The 13,593-nt window shown below is 37.5% G+C and overlaps 2 protein-coding genes across 4 annotated transcripts; one reads left to right on the top strand and one right to left on the bottom strand.

Moving 5' to 3' along the window:
• Positions 1 to 317: 317 nt before the first annotated feature.
• LOC112564324 (endoribonuclease YbeY-like) lies at positions 318 to 2,166 on the bottom strand. Of its 2 annotated transcripts, none has more exons than XM_025239049.1 (3): positions 1,919 to 2,166; positions 1,513 to 1,729; positions 318 to 1,223 (listed from the first exon to the last, which is right to left on the bottom strand). In XM_025239049.1, exons 1-3 carry the CDS (start codon positions 2,126 to 2,128, stop codon positions 1,177 to 1,179), a joined length of 474 nt encoding a protein of 157 aa, XP_025094834.1. In that variant the 5' UTR covers positions 2,129 to 2,166; the 3' UTR covers positions 318 to 1,176. The 2 variants fall into 2 exon arrangements, with proteins under 2 accessions (XP_025094834.1, XP_025094833.1); XM_025239048.1 differs by having other exon boundaries at positions 326 to 1,223; positions 1,592 to 1,729.
• A 231-nt stretch (positions 2,167 to 2,397) lies between these two features.
• LOC112564857 (pre-mRNA-splicing factor SLU7-like) lies at positions 2,398 to 12,978 on the top strand. 2 transcript variants are annotated; one of them, XM_025239935.1, is made up of 15 exons: positions 2,398 to 2,552; positions 3,965 to 4,161; positions 4,494 to 4,644; positions 5,027 to 5,107; positions 5,796 to 5,963; positions 6,177 to 6,245; positions 6,470 to 6,583; positions 6,886 to 6,983; positions 7,264 to 7,334; positions 7,631 to 7,827; positions 9,138 to 9,242; positions 9,481 to 9,588; positions 10,031 to 10,117; positions 10,528 to 10,635; positions 12,408 to 12,978. In XM_025239935.1, exons 2-15 carry the CDS (start codon positions 3,986 to 3,988, stop codon positions 12,585 to 12,587), a joined length of 1,713 nt encoding a protein of 570 aa, XP_025095720.1. In that variant the 5' UTR covers positions 2,398 to 2,552; positions 3,965 to 3,985; the 3' UTR covers positions 12,588 to 12,978. The 2 variants fall into 2 exon arrangements, with proteins under 2 accessions (XP_025095720.1, XP_025095719.1); XM_025239934.1 differs by having other exon boundaries at positions 10,525 to 10,635.
• Positions 12,979 to 13,593: the final 615 nt, after the last annotated feature.

Genomic DNA, 13,593 nt, shown 5'->3' with positions numbered 1-13,593 from the left:
TCGAAAATCTGTATCAACAAGGCCAGGCATGCTTTCAACAACCTACGCCCCATCTGGAACTCCCGAGCATTATCCTTCTACAGTAAGATCCACATCTTCAACACCATTGTGAAGGCAGTCCTACAGTATGGTTCTGAAACGGGGAGAGCGACAAACACCATCAACAACAAGCTCCAGACCTTTACCAACCGACGCCTATGCCATTTTCTAGGAATAAGATGGCCTGACAAGATCTCCAACAGCAGCCTGTGGAATAGAACCAACCAGAATGCCACTAGCCAAGACATCAAAAAGTGCAAATAAGGCTGGATCGGACACACCCTGTGCAAACCAGCTGACACCATTGATAGGCAGGCACTTGACTGGAACCCTCAGGGGAAGAGGAGAGTTGGGAGACCAAAGCAGACTTGGAAAAGAACAGCAGAACGGGAGGCAAATGACGTCGTACCACATGGGCCCTCTGAAGGCTGCCCAAAGGCAGGTCCACTGGCAAGGTGTTGTTGCGGCCCCGAGGAGTAACAAGGAATAAACTAAAACTGCGATTTTTCTCTCTCACACACCCATACATAGGGGTCTCTATGAAATGATGTCAATATCACTTTGATAAAATTTGCTTTATTTTTAAGACACTCAAAAATCTTGGGTAACGTAAACATTCACATAACAATGCTCCAGAGGAAAATGCTGGTTCAAACAGAGCAAACATCATTCTTGAAAGCAGAAGTACTCCTGCAACATGCGGTTAGAGACAAAGGGTGTGTACCTGCACATTCCTCAACCTCCTCCACTTCACACATTTTATACACACATATGTGCATATACACAATCATATAGGATAGCATACATTAATTTCATGCAGTATTAGACAACAAAGTTTCAGCATCAAAGATAATCAAATGGTTAACAACACATAAACATGGACCAGAGAAATAAGCAATCATTAAACAATCATTAAATATAAATCGCTTATATAACTTATTTTGCAAAGAATATATATACATGTACAACATGCTTCATCACATCTTGATTACAAAGAGAAAAGGTCTAGCATTGTTCATAAATATATTTTAGTGTCCACAAGAGGTGAGCGCCCGACAATTGCAGCCTGAGAGTTTATTGAACCTTGAAAGTATGTCTCTCTCTGCCTCCACCATGTGGCGCCAATCATCTTCTGTCTCATGGTCTAGCCCAGTAAGATGGCAAAGCCCATGAGTCACAGTTGCCTGTAAATCAAAACATTTTAATACAAATATTAAACAGCATACTATGATTTTGAATTTTTTGAATTTTTACCATCCCCACAATATGTGTTAAGGTCTATTTGCAGACATGAACAGAAATTTCTGCGACTGCTTGTTTGTTTATATTTATTGTGACCGAAGGCAGCTGAATTCTTAGTGCTTAAAACAGTGAATGTAGTGATAACCTCTTAACGGATGATGAAGCTACTAGAATACAACAACTTGAGTAAACCATAAAAAGCATAGAAAATTGAAATTTTTTAGTACTTGCCAGGTGTAAGATTTGTAGATCTTGGATAAAAAAGATAAATGTAAAGTGCAAGGATTTGTATTTTTGTACTTTCACATACCATCATCACATTGTGAAAGTTATCACCATGGCTCTGGCACTCTTTTCGAATATAAGCAGGTGCTATATAAATGTCACCAAGACACAGTTCATCGCCATCAGATTCGCCATGTGTTGGTAGCATTCCTGCCTGTGTAATCTGTTGATTAAAAAATAATTACAGTAGTATAAATTTTACCCCTTCTTTCGCTTCCACTCAGGCACATGTACTCATTGTTAACTACGATGTGTATATGAGTGCACTGCATACCCAATAAAGACATTCTGTTTTTCCAGGTTATGTTTTGTTTAGTTTTTCTGAAAGCTGCAATGTCAGCGCGGAAAATACCTCAAGTGCGGGAAATGACAAGACATCTGTAGGACCATGCACTTGTCTGTAATTAGAGTTGAGAGTAGCAATATATTCATCGGTCACAAACAGGAGAGACACATCGTAACGTTCTAGATTCATCAGTCTTCTTAAAATATTCACATCTTTTCGTATGATGCGTGTTCTTAATCTGACGGCATTTTGCATGTTTTTCAAAACCAGTGTCATTGTGGCAGCATGCTATGGCTAGGTAACAGTAAGCTCCCCTTTAGCTCCTTACAACACAACACACTGTTTAGCTTTGGGATTAGTATAACGACTGGCCGAAATGAAGCTATACGATAAAAAATTATCAATGCTTATTATCATTATTCAAACTACTATTGATATGACAATTAGTGATTTTTATTTTTGTTGTATGTGTTGTTTGGGGTTTTTTTTTCCTCGGGGGTGGGGGGGGTCGCTGAGCGGGGTCACATGGCGGACATGACTGTTGACCCTCGCGCCTGCGCACTGTGCGAAGCACACTCGCATCACAACCTCCATTTCAGATCGTCGCACCTACGCGTTTTACGCCGAGCTGTAGCTGAGAAAGAGAGTTTGGTGAAGAGGATTAGATATCGTCGTAATAAGACGCTTACATTGTTTAAAGGTATGGAAATTTGAGCGTGCCTAGATTTATAAGATTCATAAACCGTACACGTCGACTGTTTCATTTAAATCTTTGTTTATCTCGGCATAGTCACATTTTATACAACGAAACGCTGTCTGCTGGATAAAACTATTATACTAATACAGATTTACTTCAGTGACGAGTGACCAAAAGGCACGATAATTACATTCAGCACGTGTGTTAATGCCGGGTGTTTATTCACATTCTTATAAATGCAAAGTAGTCGAAAACTTTTATCCTGTCTGATAACCATTTAATTGTAGTTCAGTTCCAAAGATCAGTTATGCTCTCTAGTTATAATATTACAGACAGATTCATCGCTTTCAGAAACATTGATCAAAATCCCATGTACGACACAGTTAAGAATGAAGATTATATTGAAACTTCATCGAGGCACCTATGTTTGATGAAGATGTCAGAATTTTCCTGTATACTGTATACTTCAAGATCATTCTATCAAAATTCATTCTTCAAGTTCCATTTTTTAGTTAAAATCTATTTAAAATTACGGTATTGAGAAGAAGGTTTAGCTGTATGAAAACTGAAATATACATCTGTTCTATTAAGGTATACATAGTCTTGAAAGAGGGAATATTCAATTATATCCTTTTAATTAAATACAGTCTCAGTTTGTGATCTCGTCACCAGTTATGCCTCACATCTCACCACAGTTTTAGGCAAAACTAATATATCTCAAAATTTCTTCTTGTTATGGAGTATATCACCACCCTCCCTTCTCACCAAAAATCTGTTTTGGGTGGATGGTGGTGAGATTGATTTAAGTGGTGTTGCATCGTAAACGTTAAAACATGAACTTCGTGTTTGATGTGCGCGGTGAAAGAATACACAGTTACGCGGCTCAGGACCGAGGAGAACAGGGTCACCCCAGTCGCATTGTATGCCATTTTAGCTTGCTGCTATGTTGTTTTCTCTCATGTGTGTGTTTGATTTTGTGTACGTTTTGCCCTTCATCATGGCTCCAAAGCGTAAGGCAGACTCTTCTGATGGCAGTGCATCAAAGAAGAGGAAAGCCATCACCATGGAAGTAAAATTAGATATCATAAAGCAACTCGATAAGGGGAAACAGGTCCCTACCCCACGTCTCTTGGCTGATAGCTGTGATAACTGACAACGCTTGTAAAAATCAGCACCTCTTGTAAAAATCAGCACCGTGTACTCCTACCTTCCCTCAAATGGGGAAGACCATTTTAAAAAACGCGCACAAGAAGTTCCACCTTTAAAGTTAAAGGTATGCAGATACACATGAGAGCAGGTGCACACATGAATGTGTTTGTTCCTGCATGTAAACACACGCAAAATGTGAAAATTAGTATGTCTAAGAGATGTTTTATTGCTTGCTTACACTTATTTTATTTTATGCTTTCTTTCAGGGTTGTCACCTCACAGAAATCATGAGTTTCCAGTTGAACTTGCCACCGTCCGAAATTGGGCGGTTGGCAAGATCAGAGCAGTCTGCAGGAGATGGTGAGACTAAAAAACAGTCCCGAGAGGACTGGAAGAAAATGAAAGAATTAGAAGAAGCCCGTAAAGCTGGCACAGCACCAGCCATGACAGATGAAGAGGGGAAGTAAGGCATCACTTTTTGTTTTGTTGTTTAAATATACCTTCAAAATTTTTTTTTAGATTGTAATTTGTTGAATATTGTAGCTTGTTGACTAATTGTTTATTCTTAAATTTTATTTTGATTTCTTTTTTACTTTATTTATAACCGTAAGGCAATGTAATATCAAGGCAAGCCTTAATTGTAGATGTTTTGGCCATTTCTATAACTCTGCCCTTTGGATTTTATACTTGTTGACTAAGACAGAGTTAGGGAGAAACAGGAATAAAATTTCAGTTATTATCTTTACAGTTATTATCAAGAGTGTATTGATTGAAGAGCTATGATTCTGTTTTCAGGGATATTAATCCTCACATCCCCCAGTATATCATGCAGGCTCCTTGGTATATAGGAGCCAAAACTCCTACACTTCGTCATCAACGACCACAGAATGAAAAACAAAAGAAGTTTGATGGGCTGAATGTTGAAGTAAAGAAAGGTGTAAAAGAGGTAAAATTTTAAAGAAAACTGCTAAATTAGAATGTGATTAAATAATATATGCCAGACAGTACAAGAATGCTAGGCAGAAAGATGGTGTAACACTTTCTTCCATCAGTTGCCTTTTGTTGTAGTATCACATATAGGTCGACAGTGCATATGAACATAGTTTGCCTCATATTGCCATTGACAAAAATAAAATTATACTTGGCATCCCATGACTGTTAAACCTTCCTTTGTTGTTCTTGGAAGAGTCAATCTTCTATATCATCCTTCATATTTTGTTAAATTTTACATTTAGCTTGCATAGAGCTGTTAAAAGATCCCCTTTAAATATTTAAGTTTTAAAATTTCCTAGTAACTTTGCTTTTATTTGCTTTTTTTTTCTTCTCAGGGTCCTGTTGCACGGAAGTGGCGCAAGGGAGCTTGTGAAAACTGTGGGGCTATGGGTCATAACAAGAAAGAGTGTTTTGAGGTCTGTGACAAGTTTTCCTTATTCTTAATTCTTATACAAACGTATGCTAATATTTCATTATATTAGCTTCATTTATAGGTTATATAAGTTGACTGTATAGTTTCATTTGGTGTGTGTGTTTTGGATTTTATGTTAAGTATTTTATATTTTAAATGCTGTGTTCTATAAACAAATGTGTTTCAAAGTTTTTGGTATTCTCAGAAGTTTGTCAGTCTGCTAGGAAACACTTCTTCTGTTTTTACTTCATTTTTGTTCATTTCATAGCCTTATTTGATAGGTACAGTAATTAATGCCTGTTATTGCCTAGTATGATTAAACAGCTTTTAGGGTCGTACAGAAAAAGAAAACCCCACGTGTCTAATTGACAATTAAAATTTCCATGTTTATTCGAATCCTAGAAAAAAATTTGTATCTGATGTAGAATAACATTTTGCAAAACTCTGTTCTTCATATTTTCTCAAAACTTGTGATAAAATTCATTTCATTAAAGAGGTCCACTAATTCATCTCCCTATAATAATGATGATTTATATAGCGTTTTTCCATTGATTTGCTTAGGTGGTATTAATAAAATAATATTTAGGGGAATGATGGTGCCTTCTTGAAGACAAAGTGCTTGACTTTTTTATTTCTTTTTGTATAGCTGATTTGATGAACATCTCTTAATAATAAATGCTACTTATTTTCAGCCGCTAAGAAGGAGAATGGCAAAGTATACAGGAGAAAAGATTGCCCCAGACGACATAATTCCCCACCAATTAAATTATGATTTTGAGGGTAAGCGCGACATCTGGAATGGTTTTGATTCAGTTGAACTTACACGGCAAATATTTGATGACTACAGTAAACTTGAGGAGGTAAGTGTTTAGAGCCATTGATTCAAGACACTTTCAAAGAAAGTAAATTTATCATTTTTGCTTTGTTGAAGGTTATGATCAGCATTTTCATCTTGCTGGAGAGGAATAATAAGCACGAAACAGGCAATAAGGCAAAATGTTATAAACAATGTTGCTGTAACATGCTTAAGTCTTGTTTGCTTGTCTCCAGTTCAAGTATATATTGTGTTTCAGGCAAAGCAGGCGCTTAAGGAAGCTGACTTGGAAGAAAAATTTTTAAGAAAAGCAAACAACGAAGAAAAGGTATTGACCAAAATTTCTTTTAGTAAGTGCTGAACTGCTAAATTTTCTTATCCATAGGTAATCCTGGAGACAAAAGTAGAGCAATAATCTCAACATTATTGCTTTGAAGAATATTAAAGTATACGTTAACATAGACATACATTCAGAGTCTTGCTTGCATAGATGCATGGATTTTTGCATCAACTACACTGCATCATAACCAAATGCTGTACCTTTTCCTGTAGGAAGGTGACGACGAGGACAAGTATGCAGAAGATATGGATATGCCTGGTCAAAAGTTTGAAACAAAGCAGCGCATCACTGTGAGGAATCTCCGTATCCGAGAAGATACTGCAAAGGTACAGAAATGCTCCATTTTGACAATATTTTCCTTGAGATATGTACTCTACTTAGCATTATTGTGTGTTTTAAAAATTTGACTTTTTAATTTTTACAAGGATTTGTAAAATAGAAAAATTTTCAGTAAAAAGAATAATTTTATAAATATTTTACTTGCTAACTTTGTATGAAAATTTGCAGTTTATTTTCTTTTTTCCCGTCAAAGTCCCAAACCCCAATTTCTAGCATGATTTTTTTTTGGTCATAGTCTCATTCATGCCTTCCATTCATCATTGTTTTGGGTTTTTTTTTTTCTCCCCAGTACCTGTTCAATCTAGATCTCAACTCCGCACACTACGATCCCAAGACAAGATCAATGAGAGACAACCCCTTGCAGGGTTCTCGTAAAGATGCTATAATGTAAGTAGTTGACTAATTTTATGAAAGCCATTTTCATACTGGTTGCTCCATAGTTAAAGTTGGTGTCAACGTAACGAAAAGAATTGTGTTCATTATGTTCCCTTTATTGTTATCCGTGCAGAGGGAGTTGCAAACTTCAACTTAAGATTTAAATTTTAAAGGGGAATGTGCCTAATTACTGTTTGTATAAGAATTGCTTTGCACATTTATGTCAGAAATGTTCTCAAACATTTGATTTGAAGAAAAAGATTTTCTTATATCACTTATTTCTCTTTTGCAGAGAAACACAATATATTGGTGACAACTTTGTAAGATTATCTGGAGATGCAGAGGAATTTGCTAGGAAGCAATGTAAGCTATCCATCTTTAGGCACAGTGCATAAGATGGGAACATGTTTATAACTATAATCTTGTTTGCTCTATATATATCGTTTTAAACACATCCTTTGAACAGATAAATTGTTAATTGATCTTTAAATTGTTTTTTATAAATGCCATTTATAAACTCGCTGAACCCAGGCTGTTTACAGGGTAATTCTGGTAGCTATCTTTAATATTATCCTTTCATTATTCTTGTTCATGTGTTTAATAATTTAGGCCATAATTTTCACAGAAATTTGTGAAAAAAGTGACATAACCTGTTGCAGTATTTGCATGGGAGGCTTATGAGAAAGGCACAGATGTCCACCTGCAGGCTGATCCTACAAAACTGGAGCTTCTGCACAAGGAGTTCTTGCAACGCCGTGACACCTTCAAGCAGACAGCTAAGGACAGTGTGCTTGATCGATATGGAGGACACGAGCATTTGGAGGCTCCTCCAAAGCAGTTGCTGCTGGCTCAAACAGTGAGTTTGTTGGTGTGGTTTGTTAGGCAGCACAGATCCTGATTTTGATAGTCTCCCCTGTACAGTTATGCTGGCATTGTCCATCCAAGTTTGCTTTATTTTGCATTCCTGGTTACATGATTTTCTTTTAATAGGATGATTAAATATAATTACATATTAGAATAATTAACAAAATTAAATACATCATTAAATATAAGTACTATTAGTCACCCATGTAAATGTTATTTTCTAATGTAATTTCGCATTCCAAGCACAACTGCAAATGGTGCTTCTCCATCCACCCTCTGTTGAGCAACTGGACTGTGTTGTGTAGAATAGTTGATGATCACGCCCTAGCATCTCGACGTCTGATGCACCAGTCCAAATGTGCACCTTAGTATTCGTAGATCCATGAGCTGAAATGCACTTACTGGCATCTTAGGAAATGATGACATCTTAGAAAATGATGAGCAGACCAGGCTGCCAAGGCTGCATGTCAGTTTCCTGGCAAATTACAGTCTCTGATATCATCAGACTGTAAACCTTTCTTCTCGTCCTTCATTCAATCCTTATGGCAACGCCACTGGGACACTCTAGGCCACTCTTCCCTGTCTTTCCAACCACCTACCTTCATGCCATTCTGTGAGGCGGGAGGTGGTCCTTGCTAGACTAAAGTTAGGACACACCTATGCCACGCAGGGACACCTCTTACGAGGTGAACCACCACCTGTTTGTCCATGGTGTAGGGGAAATTTTAATGTGTTACATATTTTGATTGTTTGTCCCGATCTGCAGACTATCCATTGGCAGTTTTATGCAGAGAATTACTTTTTTTTCCTTGTTCAGGTCTGTCCCATTGGCAGCAATCTGTACATTTTTAAGGAGGGTGGGACTTTATAATCAAATTTAAGAAATGTTATGTCCTGATAGTTTTCTTTTGATTTTTAGTTTGTTGATGGTCTTTTTGGGCTTCATCACCCCTTTTTACTTTTTATCCACTCTTACATTTTGTTATTGTGTTGACTTTTTAAAGAATGTTATGGTTTTATGACTTGGGAAGCATTGTCCCTAAACTTTTAAAGTTAAAATTACTATTGTTGCCATCATATCGCCCTAGTTCCTGGCACGGCATTAAACACAAACAAACAACTGGCTTTGGGCAAGATTTCTACATACTAAAAACTTACTAATGATGATAATAATTAACATAAGATGAATGAAAAGGAGGGTGAGTCAGTGCATCTTTGTGTGAGTGAAAGCTGAATTGATAAAATAAATCCAGCAGATTACCTGGTAATCAGAGTACCTGGACATTCTTGCCCATTTAACAGGAGGACTATGTCGAATACTCGAGGCATGGCACGGTCATCAAAGGCCAAGAGAAGGCTGCTGTCAAGTCTAGATATGAAGAAGATGTGTATCCAAACAATCATCAGGTATGCAGCTATAAGAGAATCTATAACGATTGCTTTGGATAACTAGTTCATAAAACAAGATTTATGGAGGAGCCTTGTCTTCTGCTTTTGCTATCTGTCAAGTGCATTTTGGTTTCAGTGTTACTGCTACAGGAGACTTTGTCATAGTATATGATGTCAACATTGCAGGACTGGGATTCTCAGTGCCATGGTTACTATGCATTTGTGTACAGTTGTTTATAAGTTGATTTTATTGCAGAGTGTTTGGGGTTCGTTTTGGAGGGATGGACGGTGGGGCTACAAATGTTGCCATTCCCTGGTGAAGGAGTCTTACTGCACAGGGGAAGCTGGCATCGTAGCCGAACAGGTATAAGACTGCTTTATGATGAAACATTCATGATGATTAAGGTTCTGTTAGGTTAATAGTGACAAGAGATCTCTACAGAAGTTCTGAGGGAAACAGTTTCTACATGTATATTTCATTATTATTTATTGTACAACAAAACTATCTAATCTGCTTTAGTGGAAAAGCAGTCTTTGCACTTTAAGGATGTAGAAAAAGTAAAGTTTTGTAATGAAATATTGCAGTTATATAGGGACAAACAGGTTCTTCTTCCCCTAATATACAGCTTTTAAAAGCTTAATTTTCTTTTCTGATTTGGCATAATATGTTACCATATCCTTGGAAGTGGGTTGGTTAAGTTTTGTTGCCAGTGGATTAAAAGTCTTGATAAAATCCAAGATCAGCTGAGACTGTTATCTTTATTTCTGTCAAGTGAGGGTGTGAACGAAGCCTTTTATATTGGCAGGAAAGCATCGATATGCCCAGTCACCTTAGTGTAGAGCAAGGGACGGTGGCACTTAGAGAGATATCCACAGATGACCAGCCTGACAAGGTATGTAGAAAATGCAGGGTTTCAAATTGTAGCAGCTAAATATTGCACTTTGCTTTGAGGGGAAAAAGTAAGTGGGACATTGTCCCTTAGTGCATTAAATGAAATGGTTCACATTACCTGTAAGTGAAAGATTCAAATTACAAGCCTGACCTCTGACCAGTACTCAAAGTTTTTTTTATATGAACCATTTGATTGGCTGAACTGAAAGGGTTTGGTATTTTTGCTGACTTTTTGATGAGGAAAGAAGCCCGAGTACCTGGACAGAATCTACAACAACTAGTAAACAGGTTTCATATACAGATTTTTGATGATGTTTGACTTACATTGTTTCTTCTCTTGTTGCTTCTTATGTATAAAAAGTTGTTAATGAAACAAAGAAGGAACTTCTTATTTGTTTAAAATCACAGCAGGAGAAGAAAAAAAAGAAGAACAAGGACAAAAAGAAGAAGAAAAGGAAGCACAGATACTCCAGTGATGACGAATCAGATGAAGAGAAGAAGAAAAAGAGACTTAAGAAGGTATAGTTTTCTGTTCTGGAATGTTGCTTGTTGTATTCTTCATGGTAATATATCACTGTACAAGAAACTATCATCATAAATTTACCAGATGGTGATTTAAAAAAAGTTGTAGGTTTGCTTCAGTAAGAAAACGTTGAAATGCGAACCTTGTTTTATGGTAAGAAATCTTTTCAAACTAGGCACAATTGGTCAGTTTCCCATTGTGCTGGTCAAAATGAAAGTAAATAGAGAGAATTTTAAAATTATGTTGATCTACAAAACTGGAACTTTTGCACATGGAGTTCTTGCTTGTAGTAGAGCTAAATCATATGGTTAATGTGATATGTAACATGTCAGTAGCAAACATAATCTTTTGTATAAAATAGTACCAATTCTGTATAACCTTTCTCACTCATTGTCATGAAAAAATAAGTTTCCAGTTTATTATAGTTGTGAACTGGTCACAACATCTTTCTTGTATTAGAGTAAACATTCATTGGTTCTTTAACAGGGTTGGCAGAGTCCTTACAAGTCCTTATGTAGAAAATTTTCGCCGTAAGGCCTTATATTTGCCATGCGGTCCTTACAGTTCCTCACACACGTCCTTACATTTTCTCTGTGACTTATATCGATAAAATATTAGCACAGATTTATTTTTCATGCCTCATAAATCCACAAATTTATTTTTGCAGTCGACTTTTGCGCAAAATACAGACGGGTCTTCGCCTCACCGCTATTTTAATCACACGGCTGCCAAGTCTCGTTCGCGACGAGAACTTATGTTTCGCGAGATTTTCATCTTGTTGGATGACCACATTTCTTTGTCTTCTTGCCAGGAAAGTGTTCTTTTCAGGAGAACTGGCGAAGGATATATATATAAAAAGACTGGTTGATAAAAGACTCTAAAGATAAACATTGTGCACGATGTGCTGCCTGCGGAATATCCTTGAATCTTTCCTCAATGGGCGAAAGTGTTTTGAAGAAGCACAGGCTTACTGATAGACACAAGAAGCGCACGAAAGTATTTCTTGAAGACGCGTTTGTGTTACGGATTGCATTCGTAATCTAGAACCTTCCCAGCCTTTTCATTCCTCTCCTGATCCTCCTAGCCCTGTAGTTACCTTAATTAAAAAAAAAACGTTTGGTCTTCACATCTGTTCTACACTAGTTGCCCCTCCATATTCGCAAAAAACACATTCTTTCTTTCAAAAGGTCTTTAGAAACTTATCTCTTTCTTGAACCAGAGCCTTTGATCTTCTAGTACTTTGCATCTCTCTCTCTCCTGAATTTGTGTGAGAGAGAGAGACGTGAACTGACTTTTGTATTACACCAAAGAATGGCTTTCATGTCTTGCAATTATTAATACTTAGATTGCTAGAAAACTTTAACTTGAACGGTATATGTTATCAGTGCGCTGAAGAGACTTTTCAAGTTATCTAACTAAGGCAGATAGGCAGTAAAATTAACTCTTTGATTATTTATTACTAGAAAAGTAATGCATGTATTTCAGAACATAGAGAAGACCAACGATTCATAAATAATACTGTACTCTTTCCGACCGTACATGAGAAAATCTTAAGCATTGATGACGGTCACTTAGGTCCTTACAAATACATGAAAGGTCCTTGTAAGGTCGTTACTTGGCACCCTCCCTGATCCATGGGGACCCTGTTTAAATACGCGAATTCATTACTGATGGTGGGGACATACTACTTAAAAATTTAAGTAGATAATGTGTGCATTTCTTTAGTGAATATAATTTTCATGTCTGGCATGTCCTGTGTTCACTTCAGGCTTTGGAACAGGAAGATGCACACCAGAAGCGAATGACTGAGCTGTTGCAGATAGACGAGCGGAAACGACCGTACAACAGCATGTGCGACGTGCGTGCCCCCACAGAGGATGAGATGGAGGCATTCCGAATGAAGCAGCACAGAAGCGAGGACCCTATGGCTGCTTTTCTCTCGAAGTGATTTTTGTATTTATGTGTGTCGAGAACAGCTGAGGACAGAAGCCAATTATTGCACCCAGACACCGGCTGGTAGTGAAGACTAAGTTATGCGGTGGGATCAACAGCAAATGTAAAAAATGTGTAGCACTGCTTGATACTTTCCGCATGGCATCCTTGCTGAGCTGGCAAGGTGTTCAGCAGGATTCCTTGTAAGCTGTTTCAGGATTATTATAATTGAATACAAAAGTAGGATTTTTTGGTGAAATGATTGATAAATGCTTTCAGGTCCAAATGTTTTACAATAGATGACACTTATTACATATTAGTGAAACGATGAGATTGGTATTTGAAAAAATTGAGCAATGTCATACATGTGACTTATGTTGTAAAATATTAAAGACAATGAAAACAAATGTTATCAGTGTTGACTGTTTGGAAGAAGTGCAGAGATTAAAATCTTGCACCACTACGCTGTGTTGGTGCTAAGGAAACGTTTTGGATGAGGGTGTAGTATTCCTTATGTGCACGAAATTTTAAACAGCAGTTGACACCGACATCCTTTTCCTTTTTGCATCACTAAGTTCGTTGTCTGTTCTTTCATCATCACCACTATCTCATGAGGCTATAATCTACTTTCTGTGGCTGTTTTACCTGTTGCTCTCACCTTACATTCATTCTGATCAGTGTTTTGTCTAGTATGCTGTCTTGCCTTTGGTGGTGAAGTGGAAGTAAACAACAGCAAGCTGCCAGCCATCCACCGCAACCTTTTGTTTTCAGGCACAGAGCAGTTGAACCCTAAAGTTTGTTACAAAAACTTTTTTGGTGCCTAGTCAGCACACGGGCGTAAATAATAAATGTGGCCGGCATCGGTTACGCTGACGGCTTGCTCTTTGACCTTTTCATTCCTCGTGCAGCACCAGCTGGTGAAGGATGTGAAATAGATTGATGCCTAATTTCACTAGTGATGCACGTGCCCAACGGTGTGCAGTGGAATCTAGGAAGACCTTTTAGTTTCTGGTGATGTGGCG

The sequence above is a fragment of the Pomacea canaliculata genome, linkage group LG5, assembly GCF_003073045.1.
Source record: "Pomacea canaliculata isolate SZHN2017 linkage group LG5, ASM307304v1, whole genome shotgun sequence".
In the NCBI taxonomy this organism is placed as follows: Eukaryota; Metazoa; Mollusca; class Gastropoda; order Architaenioglossa; family Ampullariidae; genus Pomacea; species Pomacea canaliculata.
Note: the sequence above shows the minus strand (reverse complement) of the source record. Positions and strands in the feature narration are given on the sequence as shown.

Bases quoted from the DNA above. Each gene is read 5' to 3' on its own strand.
- LOC112564857 (XM_025239934.1), top strand. From the start codon at position 3,986: ATGAGTTTCCAGTTGAACTTGCCACCGTCCGAAATTGGGCGGTTGGCA. The intron at 6,584-6,885 runs GTACAGAAATGC...TTTTCTCCCCAG, and splicing joins TCCGAGAAGATACTGCAAAG to TACCTGTTCAATCTAGATCT. The intron at 9,589-10,030 runs GTATAAGACTGC...TTATATTGGCAG, and splicing joins CTGGCATCGTAGCCGAACAG to GAAAGCATCGATATGCCCAG.
- LOC112564324 (XM_025239048.1), bottom strand. From the start codon at position 2,128: ATGACACTGGTTTTGAAAAACATGCAAAATGCCGTCAGATTAAGAACA. The intron at 1,730-1,918 runs GTATTTTCCGCG...TTTAATCAACAG, and splicing joins TGTCATTTCCCGCACTTGAG to ATTACACAGGCAGGAATGCT. The intron at 1,224-1,591 runs GTATGTGAAAGT...TTTGATTTACAG, and splicing joins ACTTTCACAATGTGATGATG to GCAACTGTGACTCATGGGCT.